At 49.0% G+C, this 21095-nt stretch overlaps 1 protein-coding gene across 7 annotated transcripts in view; it reads left to right on the forward strand.

Moving 5' to 3' along the window:
- The first annotated feature begins 285 nt into the window (after positions 1-285).
- Positions 286-21095, forward strand: part of MSANTD3 (Myb/SANT DNA binding domain containing 3) — a 28608-nt gene continuing 7798 nt past the window's right edge. The window contains exons 1-5 of one of the 7 annotated variants that reach the window (XM_070054915.1): positions 286-529; positions 3532-3675; positions 4463-4663; positions 5682-5941; positions 14890-15340. In XM_070054915.1, coding sequence (XP_069911016.1) covers positions 14923-15340 — 418 coding nt within the window. In that variant the 5' untranslated portion in view covers positions 286-529; positions 3532-3675; positions 4463-4663; positions 5682-5941; positions 14890-14922. Of the gene's footprint in view, positions 530-651; positions 828-1629; positions 1967-3531; positions 3676-4462; positions 5942-14889; positions 15341-21095 lie in introns of those variants that run through there. The other 6 variants (XM_070054914.1, XM_070054918.1, XM_051843579.2 and 3 more) reach the window with 6 other exon arrangements.

Consider the following 21095-nt stretch of genomic DNA (forward strand, 5'->3'; position numbering starts at 1 on the left):
CAGGGCCTGTGTCCCTGCTGCCAAGTCCCTTGTGACAAACGCATTCTTTTGTTGTTTCGGGAAACACGGTTTCTCAGGGCCCTTCGGGGGCTCTACGGCAAAACTGGGAAAAGGGAACGAAATCAGATGGAGGATGTCACACGGAGGACGGCAGCGGCCGGGTCAGCGCGGCCCTCAGGGTGGGCGGCGGACACCCCGCGCCCCGCCCAGCCCCCCAGGGAGGCCGGCGGCCGCGGCTGGGGGAGGTGGGGACTGCGCGGGGCCGCGCTCCCGCCCTCCTCGGCGCCGACCGACCGGCAGGCGGCTGGCGGCCCGCGAGGGGGCGGCGGCGCCTGGGCTTTGTGGCCGCGGCGCGCGCGGCGGGGCCTGGCCGGCCGGGGGCGCGCCACCACCGCCGCCGCCGCCGCCCGGCGCTCCGGAGCCCGCGGCCCTCCCGGCCGCCCTGCCCGCGAGAGGAGCGGAGGCCGCCCGCGCTCGCGCCTCGCCGGCCCCTCCCCCGGTCGTCGCGGCCGCCGCGCCGCCGCTGCAGGTAGGAGGCTCCGGCGGCTGGCCGGCCGCGGCTGGGCGGGGGCGCGGTGGGGGGCGCGGGCCGGGCGTGCGTGGGCCGCGGGCCGGCGGAGCGGTCTTCCGGGCCAGGCCGCCGCGACCCCCGCTCTGGAGGCCGGGCGCGGGCCGGCCGGTTTCGCGCGCCGCTGTGGGACCGGGAGAGCGCGGCCGGCCTGCTGCGCACAAAGCCCCAGGGCGCGGGCCTCTGGAGACTCAGGGACGCAGCCCGGGCGGGGAGATCGGGACCCTGGGGCCGGGGGAGCCGCTTGGGAGGATTCCAGGTGATCCGCGGCCCCGCGGTCTCCCATCCCGGGGTCCTCCACTGTGTGCGGGGCACCGTGCTGGGCGCTTTTTCATACTTGTCTCCATTAAGACCCCTGAGCTTCGTCCCAGGTCGTAATGGGAGGGGGCCTTCCCTGGGAGGCAAAGGTTAGAGCATCCCATCCCCTGACCTTGGGAAAGCTTACTCGGAGCCTGGGCTGCTGTTTGCGTAAATGGAAGCGAGTTGGGGCGGGCGGGGGGGGGGGGGGGCGTGATGTAGTAGCTACTCCCAGGTCCTATTGTGAAAGATAATATATGTAAATGATAATAGCTAAATTTTGAGTACTTTCTATGCACCGGGTTCTGGGTACTCAACAGGGATGTCAGTTATCATTGCCATCTCCTGCACTGGTGCTGTAGGAGATAGCTACTGTAAATTGCGTGAATAATCTTTCCTTCGGAGTAGGAAGCAGTGAAGAACAGTAGTGTCCGCCCCGGAATTCGGGAGGTTGTGTGTTTCTTAGACATGGTAATGTTTAAGGTGACGCATGTTCCTGCCGGGTTTGGGAGAGCCGGTTGTGGGGAGCTGCAATAGATTTGTCACACATTGAGAACTGGAGGTAGGATCCTGTGGGGGCCAAGGAGTGTGTGTTCACTGTGTTAGGAAGGATGGTTGTGTTACCAAGGGAATGTCCAATAGGGGTTCCGGAACAGAACTCCTGAGTTGGGATGGAGGACTGCCATGAGAGTTTGGGGGTAGGGTGGGGGAGGGGAAATAGTCTAAGGCCTTGGAGGAAGGGAGTGGGGGCAGCTGTCTGAACTAGGATCCCACCCTGCCCCTAGAGGCCAAAGGGAGCCCACTGCCAGGCAACCCCGAGAGCATTCAGAAGGGAGGGGTTGGAGCCTGGAAATTGGGTTTCTCAAAATGTCCTTATATTTTCTCGGGCTGCACCTGCAGTTCTTTTCAGGCAATGGGCATGCTCACCAGCCCCAAAGGTGAACTTTTCAAATACAGAGGCTTGACTGATGCGGTGGAGGAGTGTGCGTTCAACGCCGCTCACCGGGTTAGAGAAGCAGTGAGTTGAGGAGATTGTTCTGGGGTTCAGTTTGGCTTGGGGACAACTGGAAGGCTTTGAACTCTGAAGAAGGAGAGGCTCAGGTACTGTACCAGCGAGGAGTGCAGTGTAAGTCACTGGCACATCGCTGTGCGGTCTGCAGAAAACCCAGCGAATGTTCAGTTCTCAGCGACCAGGGACGCACCTGATCTGTGAGGCTCTCTGCATGATGTGGAAGGTCAGGGAAGGGACGTGGCCTCACCTGGATCGAGAGTGAGTAGGAAAGTCTACTGGGAGAAGAGGTTTGGTTTTGCTTTAACATGGCCTTGAAGGAGAGGGTGGGGTGGTGAAGACAGGCAGTGCCACACACAGTGAAGAGGGAATTGCTTTGTAGAGATAGAGGGTTGAGGGTTCGAATCCTAGCCCTGCTGTTCCTTAGCTTTGTAATTTTCTGATGAGGATGAGATTTTTTTTGTTTTTCAAATACCTCCCAGGGAGCCCAACAAGCACCCCCTCATACTGTGTTCCCATCTGTGAGACGTTCATTCAGTGAAGGTCTGCTGAGCACCAGCCGTGTGCTGAGTCATATGCTACATGCCGGGCACAGAGATGAGTCAGAAATTATGCATTCTCTTAGGAATTTCCCAGGCCAGTGAGAGACAGACACGAAGAGCAAATTACAAAAAATATGGGAAGTGCGACAGAACTAGAGGCATATGCAACTGGCTACAGCTCATAGAATAGTAAGTCATTCTAAACAGAGACTGAGAGCTACCAAGATGCATCTGAGACCTTATGACAAAGATTTTGAATGCTCCATTACCCCCCAGCGTTTATATCTTTTACCTTGTCTTGTCTTTGCCCTGATATTCTTTCTTAACACCAACAAAACTGCTTGCAGTTATGTATACAATTTTTAAGCTGTTTCAAACCCACTTTAGAAGAAAGTAGTTATAAATAAACACAACAGCCTGGGTGTTAATGGAGGAAGGCATCACAAAAATTGTGTGGGAGTTATTTCTTAGAGGATGAAGAAGGGCCTTCGGTAGACCTTGGGTTAAGGATTGCAGCCAGAGGAAGCCTGGTGTGCACAGGGAAATGAGAACACAGCAGATTCAAGGGAGTGAGAGTGTGTTTGGTCTGGTTAGGCTGAAAAATACATGGAGATGGTGGGATAGAGAGGGTGCTGTAATTGGGGCCAGACCCAGAAAGGCCCTGAGTGCCTCTGGAGGAGTTTGGACCTCACGTGTCACTCAAGCAGTGGACAGGACATCAAGGCACACCTTCAGAGGTGTGGGTGCAGGGCTGTGGTATGATCACTGGAAGAGGGCCTGCAAATTGGGGAAACCAGTTTTGAAGGTTAGAGTCTGACCTCTGACATGGGCAATGAGAATGGGAAGGGAGGGAATGGATATGCAGGTGAAATGTGTAATAGGTGTGATTAACCGGTTGGGTGTGCCCAAGAGCACAGTGAGGTTTCTACTCTGGCAAGTCAAGTTGGTGTGGCCGAAGTCATCAGAAGTCGGGAGATTTGGGGTGGGGGAGTACTAAGTTTGGCTTTGAAGAAATGGAGGTGTGTGAAGGGCCCATCACAGACCGCTGAATGGAGTGGTTGCTAGATGTCTGGACAGAGTGGTTCTCCCTGACATCCATGCTTTCCTTTGAACAGACGCTTACTGAGCATCTGCTGTGTGCTGAAGATACAGATAAAATGTCATTCCAAGCCTCAGGAGCTCACCCTCAGTTACGGGAGACCCTCGAGGATGCCGATAGGTCGCGGTGCAGAGTAACTCTCAGAGGGCCGCAGTAAGAGGTAAACACTTGGTGCCCTTGACCCGGAGGAGGTTTTAGAGGCCGTGGGAGGAGAGTGGTCTGCCTAGACCGGGAGCAGGCTGCAGAGGGGACGACTACGGAGGGGCAGCTTCTGTATTTCCGAAATGCCTTCCGTGGAAGGTACTTTAACAGAGACTCCAAAGGGAAGCCCTTGGGCAGGGGCTGGTTTCAGATGGAGCTGGGGAGGAGGTGAAGGAAGGGGTCAGGACTTTAAAAAACCCTCATCTCGTTTATAAAGGGGCCCATGAGGGTGGGAGGACGGGGGAGGGGGTAGCAGGGGGCCGTGCCTTCAACACAAGGCTGCTTCTGCTCATAGTCACACTCAGACACAGATGGTAAAAATAAACACTTCCAAGGGACAAGGCTGCTGAGAGGGAGCAGGGGCGTGGGTTTCAGCACTAGGTTTAAGGCTCAGAAATGCTCTAAGGGAAAGAAGGAAGGCGGGAGGTGAGTGGTCATCTGGGTAGGCAGATCTGGACCTGTAAGCGTGGTGTCTGAGAACTCCTACCTCTGGATGAAGTCCTGAAGGCATCACAGAAGGCTCTCGAACCAGAGGCGTTTCTCCTTGCTTTTGCACAGTACTGGTATTTACAAGAAGCAGCTAGGAAATGATTCTTTCTAATGGTTAAATCCTTTATAAGAGAAGACATTTTAAATAGTGGAACATGCAGCTGCAATTAGTAGAAAAAAACAGAAACACAAATGGCAAGTAGGTTGGTTTCAACACGCGTTCCTTAAATATTTATCAAGTGCCTACTGTGTGCCAGGCAGCCTTCAAGTAGCTGCAGTGAACAGGAGCCTGGATCGCCTGCTTCAGTCATCGTCACCTGCAATTACTTGCCTGCCAGCGTCCGACCTGACTGTGGGCCTTGAAACAGCAAGACTGTGTAAAGTGCTGAGATCATCTTGTTCTGTTGCAGTGTTCTCTTTCATTGGCCAGTGGCTCCACTAGCCTCATAAATAATCATGTAGGTGTCTTTGGCAGTGAACTGTGGAAATGAGGTTGCAGGAAAACCACTTTGACAGTAGTGCAAATGCAGATTGCCAGCACTGCATGGGACTTCAGAGAGCACCACTTCAGCTCTGCTTGACAGATGAGGAATGTACTGGCAGGGAAGAAAGAGGACTGCCTAGTCTTGCCTGGTGTCACAAAATGAGTGACAGAGTTGAGAGCATGCCTTTTTTTTTTTTTTTTTTTTTTTAGATTTATTTATTTTATTTGAAAGGCAGAGTTGCAGAGACAGAGGAAAAAATACACAGAGAGAGTCTTCCATCTACTGCTTCACTCCCCAAATAGCCACAACCGCTGCAGTTGGGCCAGACCAAAGCCAGGAGCTTCTTCCTGGTCTCCCATGCAGGTGCAGGAGCCCCAACACCTGGGCCATCCTCTGCTGCTTTCCTAGGCTCCATACTGGGGATCTGGGTCAGAAGTAGAGCAGCTAGGACTCGAACCGGGGTCCATATGGGATGTCAGTGCTACAGACGGTGGCTTTACCTGCTGTGCCACAGCACGAGCCCCTGAGAGCAATGCTTTTGAGTGTGCAGGTGGCTGATGGGGAAGGCTTGAGGGTACCTTGCAATAGGGGAACGAAGATTCCAGAAGAGGAGCTGTGGGTGCAGGGGTGTAGAGCAAAGCATGAAGCTTCCATTTGAGACCAACCTCTGTCACTAGGGTTGCAGCAAGCACCACATTTTGCCCTGAGACTCAGTTTCCTCTTCTGTAAAGTGAGAGGTAGGACTGAAGTCCTTCATTAAACATGCCAGGGTCTGCATGGCTTCAAAGAAATGTGTGTGTGTGTTTTTTTTTTTTTTTTTTTTTTTTTTTGAGGTGTTGACTGAGGAGACAGCGTTGCCAGACCCAGATAGGAAACAGCCGTTATCTCTTTAGCACAAGCTGCCCAACCCAAGTTTTTGGCAGGCCTCCCCAGGGGGGGAAATGGGTGCCACTTTCCTCAGCTCACCCCCCACTTCTGTGTCATTTTCTAGGTCTTTTCCAAGCTGTGGCCTGCTTTGTTGTAACGCAAGTTCTAATTCCAGTCTGTTCTTATACGGAGGAAGGTTTCTATTCCAGACACAATACTGGAGTAGTGTCCCTGGGCGCAGCTCTGTCACCGTGCTTGTCACAGTCTTATGATCAGCCTGTGTCCCAGTCACTGTGTGGCCTTGTGTCCTCACGTGGCTGGGGACTCCGCGGAGTGGGATCCTCTGCATCTTCAGCAGTACTGTTCTCTCTGATGCCCGCCAGGGTAGGTGCTGGTTAGTGCCTGCGTTCCCCATTGCTGGTGCTTCCTCGGATTCTGACCCCAATGTAGACACCCACGTGCATGTCTTGGTCATTTCTTCCTTTGAAACAGTCTTGAGTGTGTCCCTTCTCACTACTGTTTTTGTAGTCCTCCTGAGTCCAGGCCTCTCTTCAGTCATTTTTCTGAGTGCTGTCCTTCAGCTCTCTCCATTCGCATCCTATGTGGTTGTGTTTTTTTTTTTTTTTTTTTTAAATATTTATTTTGTATATTTGAAAGGCAGAGTCACAGAGAGAGGAGAGACAGAGAGGTCTTCCATCTTCTGGTTAACAACCCAAGAGCCACAATGGACAGGACTGGGCCAGGCTGAAGCAAAGAGATAGAGTTTCTTCCAGGTCTCCCACTTGGGTGCAGGGGTGCCCTCCGCTACTCTCCCAGGCGCATTAGCAGGGAGCCCTTGGGACTTGAACTGGCGTCCATTTTGGATGCTGGTGCTGCAGGTAGCGGCTTCACCTGCTGTGCCATAGGACTGGCCCTGTATCCTATGCATTCTTGAAGATCTAGCTCAAATCTCCTCTTTTTTGTGAGGAAGGCAGATTCACCTCTTCCCTGAACACACACAGGGCTGTGTCCTCTCTCAGTGTGCTTCCCGTGTCACTTGTCAGTTTACGTGTGTCAGTGCTCTTTCCAGCTGTGAGGTTCAGCTCGCATTCTCTAACAGTGCTGAGCCTTTGGCAGGAGTTCATTGCGTGCTTGTTGACTTGTGTATGTATGAGCTGAAATTCCCTTAAGCGTAGACTTGTTTTTTTGTAGGGGCCGCTATTCACTTCTGGATGTGGTTTCCTGTGGGTGGGTGGGGGGGTAGAAGGAGCTGCCGTGTCTGAAGCCCTAATCCAGGCTGCTGCTTCACTCACCGTGCAGCACTGCTGTGCAGAGGGAACAAGGCAGGTTCAGGGGCACTAGCGCCCATGGACAGATGGAGCCATATGGACTACACGACTCAGTGGGTGCCACAGGTAGGGTGTACGTTCAGGTGTCAGGACATTTGAGTAGCAGTTCATTAGTGTCGTGACTCCTGTCCCAGGTCTCCGTGCTACAGCTCTTTTATGCTCAATCTGAGTATTAACTTCAAAGAACTCCCTTTTCCCCAAAAGGCAGTGAAGTGAAATCGTGCCAGGCTTAGTCTCATTGTTGGTGGACTTCAAGATCGTTAAGTCACAGGTTAGGTGGCTTGAACAATAGAAAGTTATTTCTCGTAGTTCTGGAGACTGGTAAGTCCAAGGTGAGGACAAGGACTGTTTCGTTCTGAGGCCCTTTCTCTTGGCTTGTAGGTAGCTACTGTCTCTCAGCATACTCATAGGACCTATTTAGGACCTTTTTTTTTTTTTTTTTTAAGATTTATTTCTTACTTGAGAGGCAGAATTACAGAAGGAGAGAGGGAGAGAGAGAAGTCTCACCCACTGGTTCACTCCCCAAATGGCTGCAACAGCTGGAGCTGAGCTGATCCGAAGCCAGGAACCAGGAGCTTCTTCTGGGTCTCCCATGTGGATGCAGGGGCCTGAGCACTTGGGCCATTCTCTACTGCCTTTCCAAGCCACCAGCAGGGAACTGAATCGGAAGAGGAGCAGCTGGGATTCGAACCGGCATATGTATGGGATGCTGGCGCCGCAGGTGGATGCTTAACCTGCTGCACCACAGCGCCAGCACCACAGGGCCTCTTTTTGTGCATGTGGAGAGGGCGAGCAAGTGCCCTGATGTCTCTTCTCATGAAGGCATAAGACCAGGGCTCCATACTTATGACCTCATTCAACCTTAGACGCCTAATCCCCAAATACAGCCACTCTGGGGGTTAGGCCTTCAGCATTTGAATCTGGGGAGGACACAGAGATTCAGTTTATAAACAGATGGGTGTTGGTTTTAGGTGGATATTAAATGTACTTATCACAGTCTTTGGTGGTTTAAACAATGTTAGTGTTTTGGGAGTTATGCTAATCATTTTCTCTGTTCTTTGATGGTATTAGAATTCTGCTCTGTTATGTAGACCTATCTATGGGTCTTTGCCAAGCCCTAGGGGAACGTCCATTGCATTTGGGTTTTGCTATTTTAGCTTTACTGTGGTTTTTTCATGACTTCATTGTTTTGTTGAATGTGCTGTTCTAAACATGGTAGCTAGTTTTACCCCTACATAGAAAAAATGTGTGTATTCTTTCAGCGTCTACTGGGGGCCTACTTTGTGAGGGTCTTTGGGTCGCTTGTTGGACCACAACCACACATAGAATGTGTGTAGCACACTGCCTGGCAGAACAGTAAGCCTAAATTTGAGAGCTAAGGAGTGGAGATGGGGGAGAGAAGGCCAGTCCATCCCTGCTACCCGCTGGTGCAGCAGGGAAGGCTTGTCACCTAGCCCCCATTGTGGGTATTGCTGAATGGTGTTCAGCTAGAACGTGCCCTCTGGCCTCCAGGTGTCTTAATAAGCATTGTCTGGGAGAGCTTTTCCTTTGGTGAGTGTAGGTTTACCAAGTCTTGATGGTCAGGTGTTCAAACACACCGGCAGCATTGCCGTGCAGTGTGGACCAGTTAAGCTCCCTGTGCCCTGTGCAGCTCCTCTCCGAGCATTCATTCCGAGCAGATCAACAACAGAACTTACTTCAGGGCTCTGATTTGGGTGAGGGAGGCACACCTTTTGGAGAGCTATGGGCTGTAGGTTTGAAGAGGGAGGTCATGGAAGTCATGGGGAGAGCTGAGGAAGGGCGGGCTGGGCAGAGCCTGAATGGAGGACGCAGAACAGGCACAGTCGTGTGTCCCCCCCCCCCCCCCCCCCCCCGCTGCCCTGCCCAGCTGACATCTGGAGTGCTCATTAACTGACAGGGGAATAGCGACTGTCACCAGGTCTGAAATAAGGGAGCTAAGCAGAGCAGAGAAGAACATGGGTACTGGAGTCAAGACCTGAGTTTAAATCTTGGTTCTGCCACTTTCTATTTGTGTGATTGTAGCAAGTTACTGAGTCTCAGTTTTCTTGTCTGAGAAATGGGCATAATAATTGGTTGGTGGAGATAAACAGCCCACTTCATGAGGCTGTTGAGAGCCCATCAGGAACTTCTGATTCCTGGCTTGGTGCCGTGTGCCAGAATCCCTTTACAGCCCTGCAGAATGCGACCACATGGCCCAGGGAGGCCTGCTGTTCTACGAAATTAAGCAGAGTAAATTGGTAACTGTGGGTTTACTCAGCTAGTGATTAAATAACAGTTTAGTTAATAGGCAATTAATGGTCCCCAGGTGTTGGTAATTCTGAGCATTTGCTTTTGAGAGCAGTTGTATAATTTCTTCTGGTAATTTTTTTTAACAGAAAAAACTGCAGGGAAACAAATGCTCTCAGGGACTTCCTTTGGGAGGATTAAATGATGTAGTGCATATGAAACATTTGGTGTAGTGTCTAGCTCACACAGTAAAGGCTCAATAAAAGTTATTTGCTCTTTTATTATTGCTACTACTACACTGAGCTTCAACTGGCCATTTTTAGGGCAAGATCCTTTGTGAAATTTAGACTCCCGGTCAAGTCCACCACCATCTGGTGGCAGCTAGAGGTACTGCATACATTGTGAGGAAGAATTACCAAATGGCTTACAATGAATTCCATTTGGTTTCAACTCCACCCAGTCTCACAGGTACTTTTTTTTTTTTTTTTTTTTTTTTGGTACTACATTCTTTACAGTGTGTCTTATTTGCCCGAGAACTGAAATTGACATATCATTAAACAAGGAGGTGACATTGTTACCTCCATAGCTGAAATAGAAGAGTATGTTTCTTTTTTTTAAAGATTTATTTATTTGGCCGGCGCCGCGGCTCACTAGGCTAATCCTCCGCCTAGCGGCGCCGGCACACCGGGTTCTAGTCCCGGTCGGGGCGCCGGATTCTGTCCCGGTTGCCCCTCTTCCAGGCCAGCCCTCTGCTGTGGCCAGGGAGTGCAGTGGAGGATGGCCCAGGTGCTTGGGCCCTGCACCCCATGGGAGACCAGGAAAAGCACCTGGCTCCTGGCTCCTGCCATCGGATCAGCGCGGTGCGCCGGTCGCAGCGCGCCGGCCGCGGCGGCCATTGGAGGGTGAACCAACGGCAAAGGAAGACCTTTCTCTCTGTCTCTCTCTCTCACTGTCCACTCTGCCTGTCAAAAAAAAAAAAAAAAAAAAAAAAGATTTATTTATTTGACAGGTAGAATTACAGACAGTGAGAGAGAAAGAGAAACAGAGAGAAAGGTCTTCCTTCCGTTGGTTCACTCCCCAAATGGCCGCAACGGCTGTAGCTGCGCCTATCTGAAACCAGGAGCCAGGTGCTTCTTCTCGGTCTCCCATGCAGGTGCAGGGGTCCAAGCACTTGGGCCATCCTCCACTGCTTTCCCAGGCCACAGAAGAGAGCTGGATTGGAAGAGGAGCAGCTGGGACTAAAACGGGCGCCCACATGGGATGCTGGCACCGCAGGCAGATTAACCTAGTGGGCCACAGTGCCGGCCCAGAAGAGTGTCTTAGCTCTCTCTCTCTCTCACTGTCTGTAACTCTACCTGTCAAGTAAAACAAACAAACAAACAAACAAACAAAAAATAGCAAGAGTAAAACAAGTGGGGAAATGGACTGTTCCTACTTTGTAGAAGTGAGGGAAGTGTGGTTGTCTTCTTGGAACTACTTGTGCAATGTACAAAATCTGTTCTCCTTATATTAACAAAAGTTAAAGACATGTAAATTGTTGTACTTTTTTAAAGGTTTATTTTATTTGAAAGGCAGAGTTGGGGGGGAGAGAAAGAGAGGGAGAGGGAGAGAGAGGGAGAGAGAGAGAGAGGGAGAGAAGTCTTCCATCCACTGGTTCACTTCCCAAGTGGCCATAATGGCTGGAGCTGGGCTGATCTGAAGCCAGAAGTAAGGAGCTTCTTCAGGTTTCCCACGTGGGTGCAGAGGCTGCTGGGACTCAAACTAGCACCCATATGGAATGCTGGTGTCACAGGCAACAGCCTTACCTGCTGTGCCACAGCGTTGGCCCCTATGGCACACTTTAAAAAAATCACACAGCTAGTCACACGGTACGACTGGGGAGGGCCTGCTGTTATTGGGAATGGCTGAAATACGTCAGACCTGTTTGGAATGGAGTGTGGACTTTCCACGAGGGTGATGGAACCTAATCAGAATCTTCACTCTGCACCGCCTCATCCCAAAAGTTAGGATCACAGTAAAGTGCTAGTGGGAGCACTCTCCACATACCGGGTACATTCACATGGCGTGTCAAGTTATCAGGGCTTGAGAACTTTTGTCAAAATGGTTTGGCGAGCGGACCCTTAGCCAAGCTAAGTGAGGGAGCCCTTATCTTCGGGGATGTGTCCCTGCAAACGTGTATTTCTAGGCCTGTACTTCAGTCAGGTTGCTCTAAAAGACCAATGACGATACCCAATCCAGACCTTTTTTTCTCCAAAGGCCTAAAATGAATTGTTCACCATCAATACCTCCATTCCCTGTAAATCAGTGCTCCCCAAGCTGAAATTTATTGACCCACGCCCTGTACATTCTATTAGTTCCACATTATCTCTGTCTGCCAAGATGTCTGTGTCCAACTCACTTTCTGCGGTTTATATTAAGGAAGCAATAGGCGCACTGGATCTTCTTCAGCTGCGTGGCTCCCAAAGCGGATGATGCTCCAGCTCCTGCAGCCCCGCTCCTCTGCCCCTAGGAGAGGTGGAAGGGCCCACTTTCCCTGGGCCCCCATTCTTTTCCAGAACCACTGCTATAAGGGTTCAGAATTTTGACTCACAAATGAAAAAAGGAGTTACTCCCTATTCTTTCTGTTATATGCAATGCTATTTCATATATTATATATATATACATATAATCTTTCTAAATAAAATTTTCCTATCTTGATTATTTAATAGGAAACCCTAGAAGCAGAATGGCTGCCACAAAAGATAAACAGTTAGGACTTATGTTACATCTCCAACTTGTTCTTGTAAAAAGGAATAACAGTTTGGGGCCGGCATTGTAGTGTAGTGGGTAAAGCTGCTGGGTGCCAGTTTGAATCCTGGCTGCTCCGCTAATCCAGCTCCCTGATAATGTGCCTGGGAAAGCAGTAAAGATGGCCCAGGTCCTTGGGTCCCTGCACCCACGTGGGAGACCTGAAAGAAACTCCTGGCTCTTGGCTCCAGCATAGCCCAATCCTGGCTGTCGCAGCCATCTGGGGACTGAGCCAGTGGATGGAAGATCTCTCTCCCTCTCTCTGTACCCTCTCTTTCTTTATGTCTCTGCCCTTCAAATAAATAAATAAATAAATCTGTTAAAAAGAAAAAAGTGTACATAGGGGCTGGTGTTATGATGTAGCAGGTAAGGCTGCTGTCTGTGATGCCAGAATCCCATATGGGCACCACTTTGAGTCTTGGCTGCACGACGTCCCGTCTAATTCCCTGCTAATGTGCCTTGGAAAGCAGCAGAAGATTGCCCAAGTTCTTGGACCCTGCACCTATGTGGGGGACCTGAAAGAAGCTGTTGGTTCCTGGCTTCGGTCTGGCCCAGTCCTGGCTGTTGTGGCCATTTGGGGAGTGAACCAGTGGATTGAAGATGTCTGTCTCTCTCTCTCTCTCTCTCTCTCTCCTCTCTCTCTCTGTAACTCTGCCTTTCAAGTAAATAAACTGAATCTTTGAAAAAAGTACACCATAAATTAAAAAGCTACAGCCTTCTTCTTCAAACATTTTTTTAAAAGATGTATTATTTATTAATTTATTTGAAAGTCAGAGTTGCAGAGAGAGAAAGAAACACAGAGAGATAGGTCTTCTATCCGCTGGTTCACTTCTATCCCCTGGTTCACTTCTGACCCTGGTTCACAGCCAGGGCCAGGTGTATACCAGAAACCAGGAGCTTTATCCAGGTCTCCCACATTGGGTACAGGGACCCAAAATACTTGGGCCATCTGCTGCTTTTCCGGCACATTAGCAGGAAGCTGGATCAGAAGTGGAGCAGCTGGGAGCCCATGTGGGATGACGGCATGGCAAGCGGGAGCTGAACCCACTACACCACAGTGCTTTCCTCCTTCCCTGAACTTTTAATAATGGACGTTTGCAAGCATACACAAACACCGATAAAATAACCCATCCCTCTTGATATTCAAAACATCCCATTTCTGGCTAGTAGAACCCTTTTTAAGTTGGTCCCTAATTCTTTTGATGTGGGTTGGTCAGTTTTAAGTGGACTGCTTTGCCAGCATCATTATCTGGATGCTTGCCTGTTCCTGGGAAGGTCCAGGGCTGGGAGAGCACAAGAAGGACTAAGAGCATGCGGGCTCTTTCCCATCTTACGCCCGCCACATCGCTGCATCAGTGTTGCTTAGCGACGTTCTTGCCATCATGTGTTAAAGCTTCTTACAAGAAGCTGCTTCTGATTAGAAGGTGTGAGGTCCCCAAAATGCACATGGTTTCAGACGCTTCGGTGGAATAAGACATTTACTAGGTACCTGTGGAGTGTGACCCAGTGACTGAAGGGAGTCCTGGGTGGAATGGTATAATCCATTCTGGAATGGGACTGTGGTTCTGGAGTAGAGTACTTTAGATTTTAGACTTTCTAGATCCTTGTCTGTGATCTTGGGCAGCCAATTCCCTTTGCCTTTCTGGGCCCTTAGTTCCTTCAAGAGTCAAAGGGGCATCAGACTGGATCTGTGAGTTCCCAAGCCCTTTTCCTTCTGAAATTATGCAGACTGTTTGCATAAGAGTCTACATTTTTGGAGCTGATGCTGTGGCATAGAGGGTAAAGCCACCACCTGCAGTGCCAGCATCCCATATGGGTGCCGGATCTAGTCCCAGCTGCTCCACTTCCGATCCAGCTCTCTGCTATGGCCTGGGAAAGCAGTGGAAGATAGCCCAGGTCCTTGGGCCCCTGTACGCACCTGGGGGACCTGGAGGAAGCTCCTGCCTGCTGGCTTCGGATCGGCCTGGTTCCGGCTGTTATGGCCATCTGGGGAGTGAACTAGCAGATGGAAGACCTCACTTTCTCTGCCTCTGTCTCTCTGTAACTCTGCCTTTCAAATAAATAAATACATCCTTCAAAAAAATTAAAATTCTACACTTTTTAAAGTGGCAGTGGGACCTGCACTGTGGTGCAGTGGGTTAAGTAATCTCCTGCTGCACTGGCGTCCTTATAGGTACTACTTTGAGTCCCATCTGCTCCACTTCTGATCTGGCTCCCCGCTAATATGCCTGGAAAAGTGGCAGAAGGTAGCTCAAGTGTTTGAGCCCCTGACCCAAGCTTCGCCTGGTCCAGCCCTGGCTGTTACAGCCATTTGGGGAGGGAACCAGTGGATGGAAGATCTTTCTCTCTAACTCTGCCTTTCAAATAAATGAGTAAATCTTAAAAAAGAAAAGTGGCCCTGACACCTGAGGGATTGCAGACTATAGCCCCTCAATTTAAGGACAAAGAAACTGGTTGGTGTGGGAGCTTGACTATTCAAGGTCACAGGCATTGTGATGGACATGTTGGATCTTTTGCAGTGAGGTCTTGATGTTTCTGAACCCTTGGTGGTGTTTGAGTCATCTGCTTTGTGGCTTCTCTTGTCTTCTGCTCTGACAAAAGTGTGAGAAAACTGTTTAGCTCCAAAGCTGAGTAATATTATGTTTATGGGAATAACTGGTTCCCCAACACTAAGTGGAAGTAAATTTACAAAGTAGAGTTCCACATAGATAGATACTCAACCTTTTCTGTTATATGCCAGGTAGTCACAGTAAGGCCAAGACAAAGGACCTACTGACAGCCTACTTTGGAGCAGAACCCCATTCCTAGCAGAGTTCACGGTCTTCCCGAGACTGTCCTAATTCCACACGAGTGGAGAAGCAAGTGCTGTGTTTCAGACAAGAGGCTCAAGTCAGGAATCAGGCTAATCAGACTTCACCCACAGTTCTTTGCGAAGGGTTGGTAATGATTGTTTCAAACTTCCTTTGACAGAATAGCGAACGGCCAGGAGAAATCTAGTGGAAAATGCAAAACAACGAAATCATAAAACCTGCCAAATACTTCTCCGAGTTGGAAAAGAGCATCTTGCTGGCCTTGGTAGAAAAGTACAAATATGTGCTGGAGTGTAAGAAAAGCGATGCGAGAACCATCGCCCTCAAGCAACGCACCTGGCAGGCGCTGGCCCACGAGTACAACTCTCAGCCCAGCGTGTCCCTGCGGGATTTCAAACAGCTGAAGAAGTGCTGGGAGAACATCAAGGCTCGGACCAAAAAAATTATGGCCCACGAGAGGAGGGAGAAGGTGAAGCGCAGCGTGAGCCCACTGCTGGGCACGCACGTCCTGGGGAAGGAGAAGATTGCCAGCATGCTGCCCGAGCAGCTCTACTTCCTGCAGAGCCCTCCCGAGGAGGAGCCCGAGTACCGCCCTGATGCTGCAGCCCAAGGTACCCGTGCCCCGGGCCCTTTGCACGGTCTCCCTGGGGACCTCCTTCACAGTCTGAGTTGCAGATCCTTCATTTTGAGGGAATTCCAAAGAGAGAGGCTTTCATATTAAACTTGGTTTTCTTATTTCAAAAACCTCAGGATGACCTAGGACATTCAAAGTCAAATAGCACATAAAAACAGAAGTGCTTGTTTAACTCCTTGTGATCGCTCTCTTAGAGCTACATATTATTATTTATGCAGCAAATAAGGGGCTATATTAATGGAGATGTTATTAATGAGATAATTCAGTTGTTTATCTTGACCTGTGTCAACCATAGAAAAGGGAATTTGGTGAGAATTTATCTTTATTCAGTTATCGTTTTCCTTTCCTTTTTTTTTTTTTTTTTTTTTTTTTTTTTGACAGGCAGAGTGGACAGTGAGAGAGAGAGACAGAGAGAAAGGTCTTCATTTGCCGTTGGTTCACCCTCCAATGGCCGCCGTGACCAGCGCGCTGCGGCCGGCGCACCGCGCTGATTCGATGGCAGGAGCCAGGAGCCAGGTGCTTTTCCTGGTCTCCCATGGGGTGCAGGGCCCAAGCACTTGGGCCATCCTCCACTGCACTCCCTGGCCACAGCAGAGAGCTGGCCTGGAAGAGGGGCAACCGGGACAGAATCCGGCACCCCACCAGGACTAGAACCCGGTGTGCAAGCGCCGCAAGGCGGAGGATTAGCCTAGTGAGCCGTGGCGCCGGCCCCAGTTATCTTTTTCCAAAAACTACTTTCAGAGTGCCTGTTATGTACAAGGCATTGCATTAAGTTCCTCAAAAGATCCTATTAAGAGTGAAGTATCTCAGACTTAAAAAGAAGCACAGAGACCCATATAGCAAATACACATATAACATTCACCTAGATTAAAAATCAGCACCTACCCATTATAATATGGTGATCCACAGTTTTGGTTTGTAGCATCCCAGGGATCTTGGAAGAATTAATTTTAATATGAGAAGATGTTATATGTAATTCTTGGGGAAGGAAAGGACTCATATAGTCAAGGATGTGGTGATAGGGTATCCCAGCTTCAAACTGAAGGGCCTTTGAAGTGTCCCCCGGAAAAGGGTGGGTGTAAACGAACACCGAGAAAGCTCTGGGCAATCTCTGCCTCTTTTAAGACAGGAAGTGGCAGTGTACATAAAGGTTCATTGCAGGTTGCACCGGAAGCAAAGGAAGGTTCCTAGAGAGGCCAGAGGGTTGGTCTTAAGGCATCCCATGGGCCCAGCAAACATTTGTTCCAGAAAATCTCCTTGTTGGCTCGCCGGATGAGAAATTAACTTACCAGTGTCCCTGGAGTAGACTGAGCTCTGAGGGACTGTCTCCTGTTAATTAAAAGTCACAAGGAACTCTCTGAAACCAAGAGTGTTATCTCTGTAGAATGAAGGGTAATTACCAAGTGAACCAAAGGCGAGCTTTTGTTTAGCACTTTTTGTTTTCCCTGTAAGCAGAATATATTGGGAAACTAACTTGTGATCAAATATTTGTTTGCTGACCATTTGGTCAAGGTTAAGTCCAGGGAGCCAGTTGGGTAACCATACTGGTTAATGTCATGAACGTCAGCACATCATTTGCTGCTGTAGGAACCGGATTCTTGATTTCCCAAGCAGGCCATTTCCTAGCAAGCAGACAGTGTTTATAATGGGCACCGCCTGCCCCCTCTCTTACCACTCCTTATTGCACTGCTGTTGCTTTGCTGCATGGGCCCCTGCTGCTAACAGACAGTGTCCTTGCTTTGGAGATGACTGTAGCTTCCTCTACATCCTGCTGGCCCTGGAGCCACTGGGTCTCTGTGAGGCAGTGTAGGGAGGGGGTGGGTGAAGGAGAGAGAGGGCCAGTCTGCTTTTCACATTGTCTCTGTTCCTGGGAGATGCTACTGAGGAAGATGTTGGCATGTGCTGCTTTCAGTCCATTTTGCAAATGTGGGATCTGGATTATTCCATATTGATTTCATAGGATTAGTTTTAGAGGACAGACTTTATTTTCCCGTTTTCAAGTTTTAGGACAAGAGCTAGAAAGTTCATCCCACAGTTTCTGTTAACCTCTTTCTTTTTTGGAAGAAACGATGCAATTAATTTATTCATAAACACCGTGTATAAATTTCCAGCAAATAGGGAGGACATTTTTATTCTCAGTGTCCTTCCTGTAGTGACGTTTGCTAGAGACTCAGGTGTAGCAGAAGACTACTCTCAATAGGATGCTTGTGCGTGTGCGGCCCAGGAGAATCCCCTGCTTGCGGGTGATGATTAAAGCACAGCCCAGTGCTGCCTGCTTTTGTCTCCAGGTCCAATCTGGAGGGCAGTGGAGAACCTCAGTGTTTTATCAGTTGGAGAATATGACCAAGGTAATTAGTTAATCCTGGTAGGTAAGGTGTTAGAACTCTTTGGAGGCTGTCTCATCTCACTCATTTTGAATTTCAGTTTACTTTGAAGGAAAGTTTAAAAAAAAAAAAAGGACTGGAGTTGTCGGTCATTCCTCCTGGGGACTTGGTGGGAAAAGATGGAAAAATCTGCTCAAGGATAAAGACCCTCATTACATTGTATGTATTTTGATGTCTGGACTGTCTGTAGATTTGTTCTCTCTCATATTTCTAACACCACGCTGTCCAGTACAGGAACCACAAGCCACTTGAAGTAAATAAGCACTTGAAGGCAAGTAGGTAGACCAGACAGAGGGGTGCTGTACTTACACACACTGCATTTTGAACACTTGGTACTAAAAAAAGGCTGTAAGATATCTCATTACTTAGTTCATATTGATTATATGTTTAAATTATAATATTTTGGACATACTGATTAAAATTAATTTTACCTATTCCTTTTTTTAAAATGTAGCTATGAGAACATTTATTTTTTAAAGATATACTTTGAGGTCAGTGCTGTGGCACAGTGGATTAAGCCATAGCTTGCAGTACTGGTCTCCATTATGGGTGCCGGTTCAAGTCCCGGCTGCTTCATTTCCGATCCAGCTTCCTACTGATGTACCTGGGAAAGCACTAGAGAGTGGCCCAAGTGCTTGGACCCCTGCACCCATGTCAGGGAAACCTGGAAGAAGCTCCTGGTTCCTGGCTTCTGCTTGCATCGTTGCAGCCATTTGGGGAGTGAAGCAGTGAATAAAAGTTCTCTCTCTCTCTCTCTGTCTCTTCTTCTCTCCCTGTGTAACTCTTTCAAATAATAAATAAATCTTTAAAAAAGAGAGAGATGTATTTATTTGAAAGGCTGAGTGACAGAGAGGGAGGGAGGGACAAAGAGATCTTCCATTTGCTCATTCAGTCCCCCAATGGTTAGGGCTGGGGCTGGGGCTGCGGCTGAGCGAGGCCAAAGCTGGGAGCCTGAAACTCCATCTGTGTCTCCTACATTGTTGGCAGGGAGCCAGGTACTCCCACCATCTCCCGCTGCCTTCCTAGATGTGTTAGCAGGGAGCTGGATTGGAAGTTGTGCAGCCGGACTCACCAGCACTCCTATGTTGGATACTGGCATTGCAAATGGAGGCTTAACCCCACTGTGCCACAACACTGACCCCTCTAAGAACAATTTAAATGACTATGAGAGTTGTATTATATTTCTTTTTTTTTAAGATTTATTTATTTATTTGAAGGAGTTACACAAAGAGAAGGAGAGGCAGGGAGAAAGAGGTCCTTCATCCACTGGTTCTCTCCCCAATTGGCCTCAACAGGCGGAGCTGTGCTGATCAGAAGCCAGGAGCCTCTTCCGGGTCCCCCAGGCAGGTGCAGGGGCCCAAGGACTTGGGCCATCTTCCACTGCTTTCCCAGGCCATAGCAGAGAGCAGGATCAGAAGTGGAGCAGCCAGGGCTCAAACCGGGCCCTGAAATGGGATGCCGGCACTGCAGGTGGCGGCTTTACCCACTATGCCACAGCACCAGCCCCTATTTCTTTTTTGAATTAAAAATGTGTTTTATTTATTTTAAAAGCAGAGAGAGACAGGTAACAGAGGGAGCTCTCATCTGTTGGTTTATTCTGTGACAGCCAGCATAAGACTGAAACCAGAAGCCTGGAACCCAACCCAGGTTTTCAGTGTGGTGGCAGGGACCCAACTACTTGAACCATCACCAGTGCCTCCCTCCCAGGCTGTGCATTTGCGAGAAGCTGGAATGAGGGGTAGAATGGGACCCAAACCCAGACACTCCAAGATGCACGTGTCCTAGGCAGCATCATAACTGCTAGGCCAGATCCCCTCCCCAGTATTTCTATTGGGCAGTGCTATTGTTCTTGCATAGGGTTCTTAACAGAATTCTGTGCTCCGTGTTTTGTTAGAATTTATTAGAAAAAATGTTACACAAGGTGAATTCTATTGGTATTCCACTAGAGGCCTCCCTCCCCCTACTTTCTGGTGTGAGCTGGTTTCCACTGGGCCATCTTGATCTTCATCTCTGGGCATTCTTAATTTCATCAGTGACTTTCCCCAAATGTTCATCTGCATTTCAACACAGTAGTCTTGAAGTTTAACACTTATGAATGTATTTGAAAAAACCCAGTATTCCCCCTATAAATATATTAGAACAAATTACACCTGGCAGATTTATGATCTGTGGTAATTTGGCTTTGACGCATGTGTTCCATTACCTTTGAGGAACAAATGTGCAGAACATGCTAGTGAAGCCATCAGAATTTGGCAGGATAGGATAGGATAATGGAAGGTCAAATGCATTTAAGAAAACAAAGCTTTCACATATCACTCAAATGTCTTGCATTCAATTGCATTCAATTTCAAATGTTCTTATTTTTACTATAAAGCCAGAATTTTATAACATGAACGTGTCTTAATAAATTCCATTGTTATCACCATTTGATCCAATCCTATTCTTTGTGATGGTAACTTTGATACAGAAGGCTGAGTTGTATTTCCAGTCCCAGTACACAGGCTTCCCTGGGCTGTGCACAGCCCCTCTTTGTTGCTAGCTATGTGTTTGTTTCCTTTTTAATCCCCATCCTCTATTTTCATTCTCTTTTCTTCCTACACCCAAATCATTTTTTTTTTTTAAGATTTATTTATTTATTTGAAAGGCAGAGTTACACAGAGAGAGGAGGAGAAGCAGAGAGAGAGAGGTCTTCCATCCACTGGTTCACTCCCCAATTGGCCGCAATGGCTGGAGCTGCGCTGATTCGAAGCCAGGAGCCAGGAGCTTCTTCCGGGTCTCCCACATGGGTACAGGGGCCCAAGAACTTGGGCCATCTTCCACTGCTTTCCCAGGCCACAGCAGAGAGCTGGATCAGAAGGGGAGCAGCCGGGACTCAAACCCGCACCCATATGCGATGCTGGCACTCATGCGGTGGCTTTACCCACTATGCCACAGTGCTGGCCACCCAATCATTCTTTTTTTTTTTTTTTTTTTTTTTTTTAAGATTTTATTTATTTGAGAGGTAGAGTTACAGACAGTGAGAGGGAGAGACAGAGAGATAGGTCTTCCTTCCGTTGGTTCACTCCCCACATGGCTGCAATGGCAGGAGCTGAGCCATCTTCTACTGCTTTCCCAGGCCATAGCAGAGAGCTGGATTGGAAGTGGAGCAGCTGGGACTAGATCCGGCACCCATATGGGATGCTGGTGCAGCAGGTGGAGGATTAACCTACTGCTCCACGGCGCTGGCCCCACCCATATCATTCAGATATGCTTATGCATTCTCTCACATGTTTTCCATGCATATGTTTTTATGTTATATAGATTAAAAATTATGCTATAGAGACCTTTTTTTAAAGATTTATTTATTTA

This window comes from Oryctolagus cuniculus, chromosome 1 (genome assembly GCF_964237555.1).
Source record: "Oryctolagus cuniculus chromosome 1, mOryCun1.1, whole genome shotgun sequence".
Classification (NCBI taxonomy): domain Eukaryota; kingdom Metazoa; phylum Chordata; class Mammalia; order Lagomorpha; family Leporidae; genus Oryctolagus; species Oryctolagus cuniculus.